This window comes from Trichophyton verrucosum (genome assembly GCF_000151505.1).
Source record: "Trichophyton verrucosum HKI 0517 chromosome Unknown contig00273_1.f1.exp, whole genome shotgun sequence".
In the NCBI taxonomy this organism is placed as follows: Eukaryota; Fungi; Ascomycota; class Eurotiomycetes; order Onygenales; family Arthrodermataceae; genus Trichophyton; species Trichophyton verrucosum.
In genome coordinates this window covers 1-17752 of record NW_003315472.1, presented here as the reverse complement: position 1 = coordinate 17752, position 17752 = coordinate 1, and the positions used below count along the sequence as shown (strand labels likewise).

The 17752-nt window shown below is 48.6% G+C and overlaps 6 protein-coding genes across 6 annotated transcripts; 4 read left to right on the top strand and 2 right to left on the bottom strand.

The window, feature by feature from the left end:
- Positions 1-1669: 1669 nt before the first annotated feature.
- On the top strand, positions 1670-2826 carry TRV_03217 (uncharacterized protein; the record flags this gene model as incomplete). The annotated part of the gene is made up of 4 exons (XM_003022611.1): positions 1670-1697; positions 1827-2330; positions 2391-2528; positions 2588-2826. The coding sequence occupies 4 exons, from the start codon at positions 1670-1672 to the stop codon at positions 2824-2826; spliced, it is 909 nt and encodes a 302-aa protein (XP_003022657.1).
- A 273-nt stretch (positions 2827-3099) lies between these two features.
- TRV_03216 (uncharacterized protein) lies at positions 3100-7040 on the bottom strand (the record flags this gene model as incomplete). The annotated part of the gene is made up of 4 exons (XM_003022610.1): positions 3100-6407; positions 6467-6545; positions 6614-6871; positions 6927-7040. 4 exons carry the CDS (start codon positions 7038-7040, stop codon positions 3100-3102), a joined length of 3759 nt encoding a protein of 1252 aa, XP_003022656.1.
- A 613-nt stretch (positions 7041-7653) lies between these two features.
- Positions 7654-10287, top strand: TRV_03215 (DNA replication licensing factor MCM7; the record flags this gene model as incomplete). The annotated part of the gene is made up of 4 exons (XM_003022609.1): positions 7654-7980; positions 8035-8165; positions 8228-10145; positions 10213-10287. The coding sequence occupies 4 exons, from the start codon at positions 7654-7656 to the stop codon at positions 10285-10287; spliced, it is 2451 nt and encodes an 816-aa protein (XP_003022655.1).
- Positions 10288-12277: 1990 nt separating this feature from the next.
- TRV_03214 (uncharacterized protein) lies at positions 12278-12661 on the top strand (the record flags this gene model as incomplete). Its single annotated transcript, XM_003022608.1, has 1 exon — positions 12278-12661. One exon carries the CDS (start codon positions 12278-12280, stop codon positions 12659-12661), a length of 384 nt encoding a protein of 127 aa, XP_003022654.1.
- A 465-nt stretch (positions 12662-13126) lies between these two features.
- TRV_03213 (uncharacterized protein) lies at positions 13127-14116 on the bottom strand (the record flags this gene model as incomplete). The annotated part of the gene is made up of 1 exon (XM_003022607.1): positions 13127-14116. One exon carries the CDS (start codon positions 14114-14116, stop codon positions 13127-13129), a length of 990 nt encoding a protein of 329 aa, XP_003022653.1.
- A 1643-nt stretch (positions 14117-15759) lies between these two features.
- Positions 15760-17376, top strand: TRV_03212 (MFS transporter, putative; the record flags this gene model as incomplete). The annotated part of the gene is made up of 4 exons (XM_003022606.1): positions 15760-15844; positions 15924-16169; positions 16260-17084; positions 17150-17376. 4 exons carry the CDS (start codon positions 15760-15762, stop codon positions 17374-17376), a joined length of 1383 nt encoding a protein of 460 aa, XP_003022652.1.
- Between the last annotated feature and the right edge of the window lie 376 nt (positions 17377-17752).

Below are 17752 nucleotides of genomic sequence, written 5' to 3'. Positions count from 1 at the left end.
GCACAAGGATATCTTTCTGCGCCTCCTCTTCCCATATCCCTTGAGTCGATATTCCCCGTCTATGCTGGTGGGCTGAACGTACCAGTGCGACCGAGAACGGCGGTCACCTTAGCGTATTTGGCGGGAACTTTGCCAGCATCCATGTTGGGCGATTGCGGATGGAGAGATGATGGAGGGAGAGCTGGAGGGCGTTGGCTTCGTTGCTGCGGTGGTTCGAGGTGGTCGAAGTTGAAGAAGGTCGAAGTTCGCGATAACACAAAAAAGCTCGAAATTTTGGTTGTTTGTGGGAAGCAGTTTCTGCCGACCCGCGGCCCGCCAGATCGGGCTTGGCGGTGAGCGTCGGCGGAAGGTTTACCCGGAAGACCACGCTAGCCTGATACGGACATAGCCCTAAGCCCTAAGCCAGAGTTTCAAAAGGGAAGGTCGACGTTGAACTTCTCGACAGCAACAAGAAGATGAAGATGACGATGGAGATGAAGGACGAAGCGGTTGGTGGTGATGTTTGAAGCTAAGACGAGTTGTCTGAGGAAGATCCTGCTACGAGTTGTACCTGAGGCAGCCAGCGAGATGGGAAATGATCATGATAGGAGTGACCGGTTGCGACAGACGGTAAGCTAGATCTGGACTAACCGTACTTCGTAGGACATCCGATAACCATGCTATGCTCCCTTGCTGAATCACGGCTAACGGCGCTGCTAGGACTGCCTACGGCACTTGGTTAAGGTCTCCCCGTGTCCCTGATATACAGGCCTGAGAAGTTCTACTCCTAAGAAGGCTGGCAGAGTAATCACTTCTAGCCATGGAAATAAGTCTAGCATGTTTACAGCCAGCCATCAGTCAAACCAATATGCAGACTGCCTGGAATAACCCATGCACTTATTTTAAAGCTGACCGGGGCCCGGGAAGGATCCGGGGCATGCGTCTTGACTAACATGGATGCTCGACGGCTGTTTTCAAGGCCGTCATGGTGGTGTACATCGAGAGCGGTACTTCCCCAGACGCATCGTTATCATTGCCTATGGTCAAGGGCACTCTGTCTGAGATAACCTCTCATTGGCGGGGAAGGACTCGTATGCCTGCATCAATTTATCTATCAGCGTTTGAATAAACGATATTACCTTATATCTAGCGCAATATAGCCAGCCTCTACTACACCCTCTCCCACAGCCAGCGGAGTATCCGTAATACATAATGCAATCAAAAGGGTAAAATCAACTAGGTTAATCAGGTGGCGCAGAGAAGCTTTCCTGTCAAAAGGAGAGTCCTTTAACTGCTAGCTAAGTGGGAGTCTACAGTCCACATGTCATTGGGTGGCCCAGAAGTCCTTATCAGAGACGATCCGAACTTCTTCCCGGGCTCGCGATTGGCCCGAACTAGCAGACAAGCTATATCACCATTGCAAAAAGACTCATTTTGCGACTTTAAAACTAAACTGCACATTATTCAGATATTGAACAGTTAACCACGGGAGCCGGGGCCCTGTACTACATATCGTTTCGTTTACTGCTGCTTCTCCGCATCCTGGGGGGTTTGCTCGGTGAAGTTATATCAGCCGCCAGCTGTGCACCGTTGACTCACACCCCTCTCTGCTACGTTCGTCTCTCTCAAGACTCTGTTGGAAATGGATTTGGTAAACCAGTGAGCTATTCCTATTACTAGTTGCTATACGATGAATGGCCCTACAAATTGGCAGACGGGTGCGCTGACCCGGGAACAAAGTCTAGAAGGCCGGCTGCTGTTCGCAGTGCCCAAGAGCAAGTCCAGCCCATTCCCCGCCCTATGGAAATACAAGGACAGCTGCAATTAACACGATATACTCACTGTAGAGGGCCGTCTGCAGCAGGCTACAATCGATCTGCTGGACGGATCAGATATTCAATTCCGCAGAGAGCACCGTTTGGATATAGCTCTTGTCAAGAACCTTCCGGTGGCCCTTATCTTTTTGCCGGCAGCTGATATACCCACCTTCGTCGGTGAAGGTCGTGTCGATCTAGGCATTACTGGGCAAGACCAAGTGGCCGAGCATGATATCCGTCGGCCACCAGGCGAGCAGTCCGGGGTGGAGGAGATACTGGACCTTGGCTTTGGCGGATGCAAGCTACAGGTCCAAGTTCCGGAGAAAGGCCCCATAACTGACCCTAGGGAACTCATTGGGAAGAATGTCGTTACTAGCTTCACGGGCCTTGCAGAGTCCTACTTTGCCAAATTGGAGGGTGCCAGTAGGAAAGCGGACGGAAGCTGGGATATACAGACTAAGATCAAGTATGTCGGCGGCAGTGTGGAGGCTGCTTGTGCTCTGGGAGTAGCTGATGGCATTGTTGATCTTGTCGGTATGTTTTCGTTCGCGGTTCTAACCGCATATTGCTCATCTATCTAACTTAAAACTATAGAATCTGGCGAGACGATGAAAGCTGCTGGACTTAAGGCTATCGATACAGTGCTCTGCACCAATGCCGTCCTTGTCAAGTCCCGAAAGACCACCAACCCCCTAGTCGACCTCATAGTTCCAAGAATACGTGGTGTTATCAGTAAGTTTGTTTAGAATCTACTAAACTCAACAGTCCATACTAACAGTCCCTCTAACTAGCTGCCAAAAAATATGTGCTCTGCCAGTATAACATTCCTCGTAACATCTTGTCCAATGCCTGTGCCATAACGCCTGGAAAGCGGGCTCCTACCATTACTGCCCTGGAAGAGGAGGGCTGGGTTGCTGTCAGCGCCATGGTAGAAAAGAAGCAGATTGCTACCGTCATGGACGACCTATCGGCTGTTGGTGCGACTGATATCCTTGTTATAGGAATCGCAAATTCGAGAACGACCCCCTGAAATACTTCCTCCTTAGTCTTTAATGAACTAGTTTATGACAACCTTTACTGCTTGTTCTTCTATTAGCATATGTTTCTTGTCTGTTTCTTTCGGACCCCGAGGGATTCTGATATGAAATAACTGTAGAATTTGCCTTAGCTTCCAACAATTGCTCCCTAGGGAAACTGTTAGTCAATGACTATACAAGAATACAGTTTCCATTTCATCAAACAAAAGATATCGAAAATATCAAGTAGAAAAGGGGAATAAAAAATGGTATATTCATATATAAAATTACATCAATGTCGTTCGGCCTCCAACGTCTCTTGCGCCTTCACCAGTAGGCATCTCCCCATTTCTGCCCACGATGAACTCGCGATATATACTTTCTAACCTCTTCCTTTCTACTGCACTAATGGAACAGCGAGTGGTAGCAAGCGACCGCTCAATATGTGTCCATTCAATGCTGATCTCATCTGAGTCCTTATCATCATCGTCTAGTCCCGCATCGCCAGAAGCATTATTCGCATCAATCTTTGACGCTGGGTCCGATATAGGATTGCGTTGTGCCTGCTTTTGGCGTTGATGGGCTTTCTTGAGTTCTTCGATTTTAGCTGCAATGACAGCCGGCGGATCTAGAGCGGTATTTCTCACGCCCTTGGAGGTAGTGGCGAGAGTATGTTCTTTCGAATCGTATAGGAATTGAATGAAGGGTCTATTGGCTTGAGAGGATTTCGAGGAAGTTTCACTATTTTCGGCGGATGAGGATGATTTTGATTTCTTGGAGGACTTTGTGGTTTCTGGAGCTGGTGTTCGGTCTCCCAGAGCGTCATGGATAGCTTCGAGGTGGGCGTTATATACAACGGCCTGAAGGTCGGCGCCAGAGTATCCTTCTGTCCGGCCTGCAATTTCATACAACCGAGACATCACATCATCGCTGAGCTTTAGCTTTCCACTCAGAGCTTGGATGATATCAACGCGATCGGCGTGGTTGGGCATATCGCATAACAAGGACTTATCAAGACGACCAGGCCGTAGCAAGGCAGGGTCAATCAAGTCTGGTCGAGAGGTCGCTGCCAGGACATACACCCCTGACAGGCCCTCGGCACCGTCCATCTGTGTCAAGAGCTGATTGACGACTCTGTCTGTCACACCGGTGGAATCATGACCACGCTTCGGTGCAATACTGTCAAACTCGTCAAAGAAGAGAATGCAAGGCCGAGCAGCTTCGGCTCTTTCGAAAAGATCACGCACGCTCTTTTCACTGGCGCCAATATACTTGTTAAGGATCTCAGGGCCTTTCACACTGATAAAATTGAGGCCACATTCTCCTGCAACGGCGCTGGCAAGAAGCGTTTTACCACATCCAGGGAACCCGTAAAGTAAAAGTCCAGAACGGAGTCGGAGCGGGCATTGGGAGAATATTGGGGCATATTTTGTGGGGTATTGCAGGGTCTCAAGCAGGGTGTTTCTTGTGCTATGCAAGCCACCGATTGCTGAGAAAGTGGTCGAAGAGGAGGTAAGAGTAACATTTCTAAGAGACGCAGGAGTGAATCCCTTCAATGCTCGGTCAAAGTCCTCTGTGCCCAGAGTGATGACGCTTGAAGATGATGTAGTATCTTGAACTGCGCTTATCAATGCCTCATTCCTGGCGCGGGAGACCAGTAATACTAAATCACCAGGCATATAGCCGTCTGTTTTGCCTGCTAGGTCAAGGAAATCAAGGTCTCTGCTCAAAACGAACCCGTCAGAATGATCAGACGACCCTGGTCGTGATGTAGGATTTGATGGGTTGAGCCAGGAATCCTGGGATGAAGAGCTAGGGTTGCGAGCATGGCCGTTCACTTCTCCCTGTAGGCTAGAGGTTTTATCCTCCTTCGTCAGCTGCTCTAGAATCAATCTTCGCCCGTCTTTGTTGGGCGACTTTAAGCTGATGATTTCTCGAACAACATGGCCTCCGATTATAACGTTGTTTAAGGATTCTTTTGCCTGTGCAGTTGCCAGCAACACCACTGGCGACGAAGCAGAGCAGAATTCCCGGACAGTAGAGCAGACAATCTCACTGATTTGGCGGCTTCGGCCGTTCTCGCCGCCGACTTGGAGTTCTGTCTCGACAGGGCACAGTTTGTCCAGATCGTCTAATATGACAACCGAGTTCCCACCGAGTCTCGCGCACCAAGAAGCAGAAAGGAAAAGCCGCCGCAGGGTTTCTTTAATTGAGGAGATGCGGGTCTCATCATTGAGCAGCTTTCGACAGGGGAAGTATGTAACATTAAACAAGTAATCTTCTCGCAATTGGTGGGCAAGTAGATAGGCAAGGGATGTCTTGCCGGATCCTAGTCCGCCAGTGAGAAGAATCGATGAAGACCGAGTGAGGTTTGACATGCAGTTTGTAATAACAGGTTTGATACCTACTAGCTTGGGGATCTCAGTAGGCAAAACTTCGTCGGCTGGTATAGGTTGGAATGAGAGGTTTGGCGGCTTGGGTATTGCTGCCTGCACTTCAATGGCGATTTTGCCTTCGGATCCAAGCATCCAGGCAAACGCTGGTTTAGCATCGACTGAGTTTCCATCTACTGGAGGGTCAAACTTGACCATCCCTCCATCAAAATCTAGCGTTCTCATTTGATCGTCTAGCTTCGGGAGGAACATTCCATCTGTAATTGGGCCGCTCAAAATGCCCTTATCAGACCCAGGACTCCCGTATACCATCTTCAAACGTACAACAAAGGCATCCCGAGCGCTGGCTGAATCGCCACCGAACCTGAAGCCCTCTTTCTTTTTAGATAAATCTGTGCCGAAGGGAAACAGCTTAAGTGTTTTCACTGCTGGCTTCTGAATTGGAGGTGGAGCAGCCTCTACGCGGACGAGGCCGCCGACCATGCCATCAAACTCCAAGGCGGAACACAAGAGCGAAGACAAAGCGATATGCTCGGTATCAGGGCTCTCATCCCAAGGGAGAAGTCTGGCCACAAGTTTTCGTGAGATGCTTCCAGCTTCAGGCGAAATCAGCTCCTTCTGCTGAGCCTGGTGCTGTGGATCAACGGGTGCCTGTAGTGCAGCTGGTCGTACAATTGACACACAAGCCCAGGAAACCCCTCGTAGCTCGTTCTTTGACAAAACATCGCGGTCAATCCACACCTTTAGCCCTTCATCCTTCTCTGCCTCGGCATCCTCGTCAAACCAGTTGACGGCGGCTTTCCGGTCTACTGCCCGCAAGAAAAGTGCGCCTCGTGATGACGACTCTGATTGACTACTTCGGGGTCTCTGAACACTGCTCACACTTCTTGCTCCCTGGCTTCTGCGGCCGGTGCTGGCAGTACTCCGATTTCCACTCTGAGATGACCTTCCAGTTTTCGGGCGGACCTTGGGTGCAACAATGACTTCTGCATCGGGTGAAATTTTTGCAAAAGGAGATGATGACGGAGCTGGTGGAGTCAGCGATGTGACGGTTATATTCGCGGTAGAAGTGGGTGACAGGTGTAAGGTGAGCGGATGCGTGTGCTCTGCTTGTCCGGCAGACGGTGTATAAGCAGGGTTGGGAAGTGCCCTGATTTGAGAAAGGAGATTGAGCTCCAGGAAGTTGGCATGTAATTCGATGACTGTGGACAAGAATGGTCAGTTTAGTATACCCACATATTCCACATTCTAAATTACATACTCTCCCAGTCCGCTGGGGTCAATGGTTCGATGTTGACTGTATGGGCAATCGGCGGATCCAAGTGTAGAAGCACACCAACCTAAAGATTGGTGTCAATTAAACCCTTATATCTCCAACAGTGAAAGGGAACATGGGATATCTGTATACCTTTTGTCCGTCACTCAAGCCCAGTACCCTTCCAAAGGTTGAATCAATTTCCAACACGGCCACATCCTGGTCCTTTGGCTGCCCCCTTGTGCCATTGATACCGTCCCGTGTTACAACCGGTGCCAGCTTCCTCTTGCTAGGCATACCCGTCCAACCAACATGCGTTGACCTCTGCACTGGTTGTCCATTCTTCCCAGGATCGGAGGCGGATGTAGGTTTACCACGGTGCTGTAGCTCGACAATAACGTTTTGCGCAGGCTAATTCACAGCAATTAGCGATCCGTCGCAAGTCGTAGAATTTCATTTTACTTACGGTATTTGCATTGACAAGCAACGAAACCAGCGGCGAGGGCAGGTTGACCAGGCAGCTCTTCAGGGGTACCAGGGCAACCTCCGCCAAAGTTGGGGTCCTCTTGCTGGGAGCCATAGCTGTATACAGGAAACTAGAGGAAACAACGCAAAAAAACGAGACAACCTGGGCCAGTTAAGGGACTGCACAAAAAGCTGGTATCATCAAACAGGCCAGAGACTGCAATGCATCCTTCTCCCTTCGTCTGCCAGTCCGTCAGTCCGCGTATTTGCTGTCTTTCGGCGCGACGGCGAGCTTTTGCGGCTTTCTCCAGCTTTCTTTTTACTTTCTGAAGCACGCGGGAAACCCGTGATCCCGAGCAAAAATAGATTTTCCGACTCCGAAAAGCCGACGCTTCGGACCGAGCGTTTATCCACGCCGACTGAGTCATCAATTTGTTTGTCAGCGAAGCTAACCCTAGTTTGGATATATTAACGCGTCGCGTTTCTGGCTCGCGTTCCCGCGCGCTTAACTTTGAGTTTGTTTGAGTTTCGACCTTCGCGATTTCAAGCATCAAAAACCGCAAAGTCGCAAAGTCGTCGCTTGAAAGGTTGCAGCCAGTCTAGCAATTGGCAGCGCACTCTCATTACGACTGGCCGGGAATTTGGCTTGTTTTACTTTGACTGTACTCTCCCCTTCGGTATCCCTGCGTGAGCTTCCCTATAGACTGCTGTCCTGAACGCGTGCGAAAATGGCGCTCTTTCCCCTCCGCCTCCAGATCAACTACGAGGAGGAAAAGACTGTGCTCAAAGAGTTTCTTCAAAACTTCAAGTCCAGCCAGTCTGCCTCGGAGGCATCTGCGACAGAAGCGATTTCAGGTCTCAACATTGATGAAGATGATCTTGACGCCCTGGATGAAATGGACGAGGACGGTGAAGAGAATGGGCAAACGACGAGAGAGCGACGTGAACCGAAGCTTAAATATATGGCGCTATTGCAAGAGATTGCAGACAGAACGAAGAATCACATCGTCATAGAGTTGGACGACTTGGATAAAGTACAGTCAACCCCAGACGTGGTGTTTATACCCGTCGTTTGAGTGTTGGAAGGCTAATCGATGTGCCTTTACCAGTTCATGAAATCTGCACCCGAGGGGCCATATTCAGACCTTGCAGAACGAATTACGAATAATGCGAAGCGATACATTGATGTGATTTCGGAAGCAATTGATGACATAATGCCCAAGGAAAGCTCAGAAGTAACGTTAGTACAGACACCCTTATGGCGCTAGAGGCACATGAGCTCATATTGACTTATGCTCCTAGATTTAAGGATGATGTAATTGATGTTATAGTCTCTCAGCGTGGACGACGGAACGAAACTCTGGACCTGAATTTAGAAGCGGACCCAGATGCCGACGTGCAGGCATCCACATTCCCGCCAGAGCTTACCAGGAGATACACACTTAACATCAAACCAATCACTCCATCTGGATCAAGCAGTAACCCGAAAGCAAAGGCTTTTGCAGTCAGAGATGTTCGTGGAGCGCAGCTTGGAAAATTAATCACAGTTCGTGGCATCACTACCAGAGTTTCCGATGTCAAACCCTCTGTCAAGATCAACGCATATACCTGTGACCGTTGTGGCTCTGAAGTATTTCAGCCGATCACCACCAAGCAGTTTCTCCCACTAACGGAATGTCTGTCGGAAGAATGCAAAAAGAACAACAGCAAGGGCCAGCTGTTTTTTTCCACGCGAGCCTCAAAGTTTGTCCCGTTTCAGGAGGCCAAGATACAGGAGATGGCAGACCAAGTACCTATTGGACACATCCCTCGCACACTGACAGTACACCTGATGGGTAGCCTGGTCCGACAGTTGAGTCCAGGAGACAATGTTGATATTGCCGGAATTTTCCTTCCCACCCCTTACACAGGTTTCCGGGCCATCAAAGCCGGTCTTCTCACTGATACCTATCTCGAAGCCCAACATATTACACAACATAAAAAGGCCTACGACCACCTTGTCATGGACCCAGTAACCCTGAGAAAGATTACTAGACATGCGAGCTCGGGTAACATGTATGAGTACTTGTCACGTTCGATAGCTCCGGAAATTTATGGCCATCTCGACGTTAAGAAGGCCCTGCTACTTCTTCTAATCGGTGGTGTGACAAAGGAAATGGGAGATGGAATGCGGATTCGTGGTGATATAAACATCTGCCTGATGGGTGATCCTGGAGTTGCGAAATCCCAACTCTTGAAATATATCACCAAGGTAGCTCCTCGTGCCATTTACACCACTGGACGAGGAAGCAGTGGTGTTGGTCTGACAGCGGCAGTGATGCGTGACCCTGTCACAGATGAAATGGTTCTTGAGGGGGGCGCCCTTGTTCTCGCAGATAACGGTATTTGCTGCATCGATGAATTTGACAAGATGGATGACGGAGATAGGACTGCTATCCACGAAGTTATGGAGCAACAAACAATCTCGATATCTAAAGCCGGAATCTCAACCACACTCAATGCTCGCACCTCCATTCTTGCAGCTGCCAATCCGCTGTACGGACGGTATAATCCCCGAGTCTCACCTGTTGAGAACATCAACCTCCCCGCCGCGCTTCTGTCTCGTTTTGATATTCTGTTCCTCATGCTTGACACCCCCTCCCGTGACGCTGACGAAGAACTTGCCAGCCATGTTGCCTATGTACATATGCACAACAAACACCCTGAGACCAGTGCTGATGAAGTAGTCTTCACTCCTGCTGAAGTACGACAATACATTGCAAAAGCGCGAACATTCCGCCCTGTGGTACCGAAGAGTGTCTCAGAATATATGGTGGGTGCATATGTCCGTATGCGCAAACAGCAAAAGCAAGAAGAAGGAAGCAAAAAACAATTCACCCACGTCACGCCGCGAACCTTGCTGGGCGTCCTTCGCCTTTCTCAGGCTCTGGCCCGACTCCGATTCAGCGAGCGTGTTGTCACTGAGGATATCGATGAGGCCCTCCGACTGATCGAAGTTAGTAAATCCAGCTTACACCAGGACTCGCAAACGGGTATGGATCACAGCCCTACCAGCAAGATCTATAACCTCATTTGTGCAATGAGGGAGAGTGGTGCGGCTGCTATCGGTGACGAAGATGAAGGAACTCTCAGCATGAAGAGGATCCGGGAACGAGTGGTTGCGAAAGGATTCACAGATGACCAACTCAGCCAGGCAATTGATGAATACGCGGAACTTAGTGTAAGTGCAACATTTATACTCCGGTTTTCGCTTGTACCCTCCTTATTAACTTGTATACTTCCTACAGGTCTGGCAAGTCAGTGGAAACGGCACTCGGCTTGTTTTCATTGAAGCTGGGGATGGCGATGCTATGGATTTGTAGGATTTCATATAAATTATAACGAATTTTCAAAACAATAGCGTACGGTTCGATAAATCTAGTCCTTTAATGAGCCCTAGCTTTTAATGCTTCTCAAGTGCATCCTTGACTAAATTCCTTTCTTTCCGATGAAGCAGTAAAGAATGATGATTCTCTACAATGCGACGTCCAGGGATCAAGGGCCTTCTCTACCCAATACGGAGTATCCTACAGCAGCTTCTTGCATCGCGAGCTAATACCGATGTCTTACATGCATGCTATGCTGGCTGCTCGTTTCCCCATTCCCCGTACTCCGTATACGAGCTTCCATGGAGCCAAAGAAGCCGTTGAACATCCCATCACGCTTCTAAGCTGGATCCCTAGCGAGGGCTGAACATTATGTCTATTCATAGCACTACCCGAAACATAACACAGTTCCTAATAACTACTCCGTTCCTCATGGATATATCACAACAGGGTTGGTTACCCCGGAGTGTCGATGCACGCTAAGGCCGAACTAGTCCCGACTCTTCGCTTGCGATGACTTCATCGTCCCAACTTTCTTTTCACCTCGCCAGGCAGGTAATACGCCCGAGCAAGCGAGATGTCTCAGCGCCATATGTTTTCCCAGCCATCCATGGCTTCTGCCATACGGAACTCAGCGAATGAGGAGCGGGCGAGCTGGCAGGTTCGCCATTAGCATTTGGGTCAAACGAGAAAAGGCGTTTGCAGCACTCGGGTCGGTGACCATTCAGATATCTGACTATGATGGCCTGGAAGAAGAAACCGAAGCTACAGTCGTATGATTCTAACTCTCCGGCCATGGTGACACAGCCAGCCAGACAGTGGGCTGCATGTTATACGGCGTTGTCGGTATATCTGACTCTCGCCTACGCAGCGCAGTGCAGCCAGATCCAAAGCTGTTGAACGTTCGCTGGCACCAATGGCGAACCGTTTGCAGTTGACAAGCTTGGGATTCTAGATCGTTCAGATAAAGATATTCAATACCCATGTGGGCGCAAGGATTCTCCCTGGCATTGACTGTGCTTTAGGGATGAAACTGGATTTCTCACGTATCACAACCCCAGCGAGAATGTTGGCCTAGATGGAGGCTAAAACAAGTGATTTTAAGCCTCTTCATTCATCCATGGTCAAGATGCCCTTGATACGCCAGAATAAGATGAATAACACGGTTTGGTCTTTGTTGATCATATCTATCCAATTTCTAGATTCGTTCGATGGTGATATCAGAATGGGCCTGATCTTCACCAAACCAAACTCTGCTTTGGGGGTGGTTTTACAGGATACCACGGTTGATGAAGGACGAGAGCTTTCGATTCTAATTCCAAGCCGGAAACCCTATCAACCATTCTTCTTTAAGGCAACGGCTTGACTAGACTCTTCGTGAGCTTGGCTAATGCTGTTGGTCTAGTGTTACTAATAATAGCTTTGCCAAAACATCGATGGATAATTTGGCTGTTTACCGCTGTTGGCTCTCAGGCCTATGAAGGAGCAGTTCCTCTGCAGCTGCATTCTTTGCCAGCTCTCGCCATGCGAGATCACTCCCGTATCAGGAGTGAACGTGGTTCATATTTAGGTGTGCTTCTCTTTTTGCAGAGGCACAAAACGCTAGTTTATACGACCTACATAACTTCTTGGAGGAGGAAGGATTAGGCACCTTTGGGATATTGCCTCGCCATGCAGCCACTCAGGGAAGTAAAACCTACCAAGCTAGCCGGATACCTTCCACCCTCCCTTGGGCCCCGCAAGGTAGCATTGACTATGGGGCAAATACCGGCTGCTGAAGTGAGACAGCTCCCAGGTTACCTCCCTAAGAGCCCTCATGGGGCTGAGCAAGAGAGTGCTCATGGAAAGATATAAAAGGCAGCATCGAGCTCCCCACATCTGAGAAATATCATTCAGCACTCAAGCACAAAAACATCGAAGCAAGAAGTTCAATCAAGCAACAAATTGATTTATTTAATCGATTAATTTAAAAAACCAACCTATCAAGATGCAGTTCAACCTTTTCACCACCGCCTCCATCCTGTTGGCCAGCACCTCCCTTTTGGCTGCCGCCCTCCCCCAGAGCCTTGCCAACCGCAACTCTCCTCCAGTCTGCGGTACCTGCAACCCAGTCTCTGGCAAGAACTTCTGTGACATCACCACCTCTTGCATCAATACCGGATCTACCTTCCACTGCGCCTGCCGTGCTGGCTACAAGGCGAGCCCTAACAACAACGACATCACCAAGCAGTTCCGTCTGCCATTCAAGAACTACGAGTTCCTCGTTTTCGTGCCACAGAACACTGCTTGCAACACCCTCTGCAACGACTGGACCCTGCCACCACCAGCTTTGTGCTCTGAGGTCCCTCTCTACAACCAGTGCAAGGTTTAAATTGCTTCTATAGCGAAACAACTCACGTTTGACTTCGACGACAAGAGTTAGGAAAGATGGACTGTGAGATCAGCTAGGAATTTAGATGGAGAGGATGTACTTGTGGGATGATTGATCGATTTGATGTGATGGAAAGGTAATATGAGATATATTGTGGTTATGGCTATATTTTTTACATTCCTTTGATGACAGCGTTGCTTTGCAAATATATTCACCTGTTGTACATGACAGACAATTCATATAATAGTGTTGGAAGTAAACATGACCATCGGTACAGCATAGTTGACGAGAAGTAGAATTGCCAATATGGCGCAGGAATGTATCAATGGTATTTTAAATTCTCTACGTAAGAACATGAGAGTACATGAGTAAAGGAAAAATATACCCCAACCCAGGACGCCAAACGCCAGTCCATTTCACCAAGATCCTGCTAATATTTTCAGAACATGCTTACACCAGCCCAGTCTATTTCCGCGGGAAGAAAGCGATTTGACCTAGTATAATGAAGCGTGGACGTTCTCCAGGCACACAAACCCGAAGGAACTTCGGCTTAGACATGCCACAATCGGAGCAGCCGCAGAAGATACAGGCGCCACGCATTGGTGAATTATTTGGCAAAATGTTCATGCAGTGATTGCAAAGGAAGAAGACCCAGATATTGGAGTCTGCGAAGTTGATGCGCCAGTTCTCATTCCTCCATTTGGTGGGTTCATGATGGTGAGAACTCCGTCCGATACCGAGCATTTGTTGGCGGTCACGGATCTGAGAGTTATAGAGCTTCTCCATGTTCTCTAACTCCTTGTCCCATGATACTGGAAACCCAGCCTTTTCACAACTGATGCTGCAAGACCCTAGCTTGTCCAACACTCTCGGTAGACAACCCTTGATGTATGATTGCAGGGTTAGAGAGCTGCTACTCGTCAATTTGCGCATTACCCGATCCTCATGAGTTAGTGATCGAAAATGGGGAAATGAATACAGGCCCTTGTCGATTGGTGGGTGAAACGGGCACTGTATGTTTTTCCCCATTTTTGAGAAGAAGTTGCAGAGGCTGCACTTCTGAAACTTTTCTACAGCCTTTCTGACATTCCGTCTGCTTCTCGTCATACATAGGAACTTGCTGTTGTGCCCAAAGTAGGGGAGGAGAGGAGAGTCGTATAACAGGCGCATGGCCCTGACGCGCGCAGAAGGACAGGCGATGGGATGGTAACCTTTCATGGGTATCGAGTCATGGAAGGTTTTGCACGTCAGCCAGAGCATGGTGCGATCGACAGAGTGCAAGTGGTCAGCAATCAAAAGGATGATATCCAGAGGAAGCATCGTAAGAGTATATTCCTTCTGCCGATAGAACCCCTTGGACATCCTTAGTTTGCCAAGTTCGGGTAGGATACACGGCGGCAGGCTATCTTCTGAAGCCGTGAGCACTGCTGGGCTTTTCGCTGAGGGTTGTGCCATTTTGATGACAGGAATATTCTGACCAAGGGTAGTATAGGAGATGGATATGATGCTAAAGAAGTGGGAGTCTTCAAGAATAAATAGAAGAATAAAGAAGCTGGAAGCAATGTTTGGAATAAAGTGAAGAAGGCGCGACGACTCATGGACACCAAAACGCCTGCCCGCTAGAAGCAATAATTAATGGCAGCTGATGGAGTCAGCAACTCTTAGTGGTATAAAGAACGCACTCGCAATAGAAAAAAGATAGAGAAAAAGACGAAGAAGAAAGAAAAGAAAAAAGGAGTTGGCACGCGGAGGGAAGCGCTTAAATAGACAAAAACCACAGCTGTGACGACAACGACACCACACAACGTCAGAACACGTAGACGTCAGCAAACTTGCCGAGTTTAGTAGTCACTTTCAAATCCCCATTTGAGTACCATAAATATTGATATCTGAACCATGGGAGCGAGCAGTGTGGTCCGTGGAGCGTCATAGGGAATAGAGAGATAGTTGAACAGGAAACTATTACAACTGGTTAATTCTGATGGTATATTAGATTAAGATGTGGCTTAAGCAACGGCGAGAGGCGTATAGCTCTATCGTTGACGTCGGCTTATTAACAGCAGACGGCGCGTCATACTGAATTTGATTTTGCATGAGCTTTGTATTGGGGGTATTGGTATCTCCCACTTCGTAGGGTATACATTGGATATATACTCAGAACACCAACCACCTTAGTGTTATATATATATAGACACTCAAGCACCCATAGCTGTCCAAATGGTCTTTTTCATCTTTAACTGTCGATGTTGTTAAAGTCGTTGATGCAGATTTGATGACGTCAAAATAGGGTTGCGGATAAAAGTAGAGCCATCCCGTTTAAGGTGATTAGTCATCATTTGGCTTACTCATCATTCTCTTGTTTATTTTTGTAATTTTTTTTTCTTTTCTTGAAAGTCGAAGTCAAGTCGAGTCAAGCCAAACAACGGCTGGTTGATTCTTCGGCCATGGAGGGTCAATTTGGCTCGTGTGCTCAGTATCAGTGTATTTCAAGATAGTGCTCTGTCGCTTTGACCTTTTCCAGACGATCGCACCCCGCCGTGTCGGTCGCAATCGCCGCCCCTCCTTAAACCCTGTATCCCTTGCATCCGTGCAGCCCTGAGTCGCAGCCATCCCCTGCTCATAAAATGCAATATGACCAAGGAGGAAAGGTGAGCCGTCACCCGTATCCACGGTTCCGGGAATGGTGTAACCTAATTCGTGGAGACGCAGAGGCCGCAGACCCGTCAAGGCATGTAAGATTGTTGCGGCTACCGAGGTTATATCGATCACCAACAGGGGGGTTTCCCGGAGGCATTGGCCGATATCGACTCGACCTTGGTGTGTCTCCTCGGGGGAATTCGCTGCTCGATGTCGAACGGATAACCCCTCCATCTCCCTCTCCTCCTCGTTATCAGAGACGATCATACGAAGTTACCCTTGGCCATCATATCCGGAGCCCCTTGTAGATCCTTAGTTGCTTTTTGCTGCTGGTTTTTGGCTATATCTCAGAATTTTCCCTTAAAACGTTTGATAGACGCCTTGTATCCGACACCCTGCACATATTTGCTCGGACGAGAACTGGATCCCCTTGTGTCCGTGGCCGAGTTGGCGTGATGGCGATGGACTGCCAGAAGCCCTGGGGCTACCGATGGCGGTCCTCCAAGTCCTTTATGCTTTCCATTGTAGTTCTGGCCTTATTCGCTGGTAAGTAGTTAGTGATTCCCTTATTTCCCGCGGCTCACCTTGACTTGTTTCTAACGTAGTGCATTGTTATCCTCTGTAGAAACCTTTCTTTATGGCTTTATCGTCCCTATCCTGGGCTACATGCTGGAGGTCCGTCTGCATGTCGACCCGTCGCAAACACAGAGTCTCACCTCGTCCCTCCTCGCTATCCATGGCTTCATGACTTTGGTCGCGGCACCCATTATTGCCCATTTTGCAGATAAGACGCCAAATAGGAGGGTGCCGCTATTGATAGCTTTGGCAGCATGCGCCGTTGGGACGGCACTCGTTGCCTGTTCCCCTTCCGGTAAGCCTAATTATTACGTTCATCCTGAGAGAGAGCACTGAGAGAGAGCATGTTGCTAACATGGGCTCTTAGTCTGGGGACTTTTTGTAGGCAGAATCCTACAGGGAATTGCCGGCTCTGCCACATGGATTGTTGGATTCGCTACAATGGTGGATAATGTTGGAATGGACAACATAGGGAAGACCATGGGTCTCTCGATGTCCTTTGTCATGGCCGGCGTCATATTCGGACCGGTGATTGCTGGCTCCCTGTTGGAACTTGTGGGATACTGGGCTACTTGGTCCGTTCCTCTAATCGTCATTTTCCTCGATATTGTTGCCCGTCTGCTCATGATTGAAGTAAGAAAACAGCCTGAGGGACACCATGACTCGGCACAGAATCATCAGACCGATACCCTAGCTAATGAAGAGACTTCCTTGCTTCAATCACGCGGAAACAGCAACGAAGCATCTGGTACCGATGGATCACCTAAGGCTGCTGCTGAAGAACCGGTATCATCCCATAATTTTTACGTCACGGCTCTGCGCGATATGCGAGTAGTGATAGGCCTTTCGAGCGTCATATGCGCATCTTCAGTCGTAGCTGGATTTAACGCAACTCTTCCGCTTCATCTAAGCAGGATATTCAACTGGGGCAGTTTGCCCGTTGGAATGATGTTCCTTGCCATGCAGATACCTAGCATGCTCCTTGGTGCTCCGGTTGGCTGGCTCCGTGACCGGGTAGGGCTCAAATTCCCTACGGCTATAGGTTGGGCATTTCTGGCTCCGCTGCTATGGCTCATGGGTGTTCCTGGGGACAGTAATTTCCCCTGGGCCGGCGCCGATAATAATGGCCCGGCCATATTTGTGTCTGCAATCACAGGGGTCGGAATTGTCTACACTTTGATCCGCGGAGCTGGCGTTGTCCAGATGACTAGTACGTGGACGAAAAGCTCCCTGTCACGGTTTTTCTTCATATCACTAACGAGCCTTTACCTCTAGTTGCGGTGAATGAGATGCAGATTAAAAATCCGAAAATATTCGGGGAGCATGGCGGTAACTCTAGAATCTCCTCCATGACAGAGGTAGCTTTCAGTCTTGGATTGGTCATCGGGCCTATTCTGGCGGGCTCCTTGACCGAGTTGGTGGGCTACTACTACATGAATTTTGTATTCTGTGAGTATACCTTTGTCAAATCCTTACTATCCTCCCTACTAATACCTCGGTAGGCATTTTATCTCTAATCCTTGCCTTTGCGACATTCTCCGTATTTGATGGAAAGCGCACTGGTGAGTCTTCGGAGGAGGTCTAGACACGCTGCTTATTTGTGACTTTTCATTTGATCTCTTGGGCAGCATTAGCACGGAATAGGGGGTCATCACATAGGCGTTGCTGTTTGATTATAGTTTCGACTGTGCTCACAAATATATCTAATGAATTGATAATCAAGCCACAACACTGCTACGATAATTAGCAAACCATAAACTTGCCAGTAGAAGATATCGACCATGCCATGATGCTTGCCATTAAAGGTACTCCAGCGACTGTCTATCTTATGGTTTGCTACGATAACATATAAGTCAATTTTTTTTTTTTTTTTTTTTT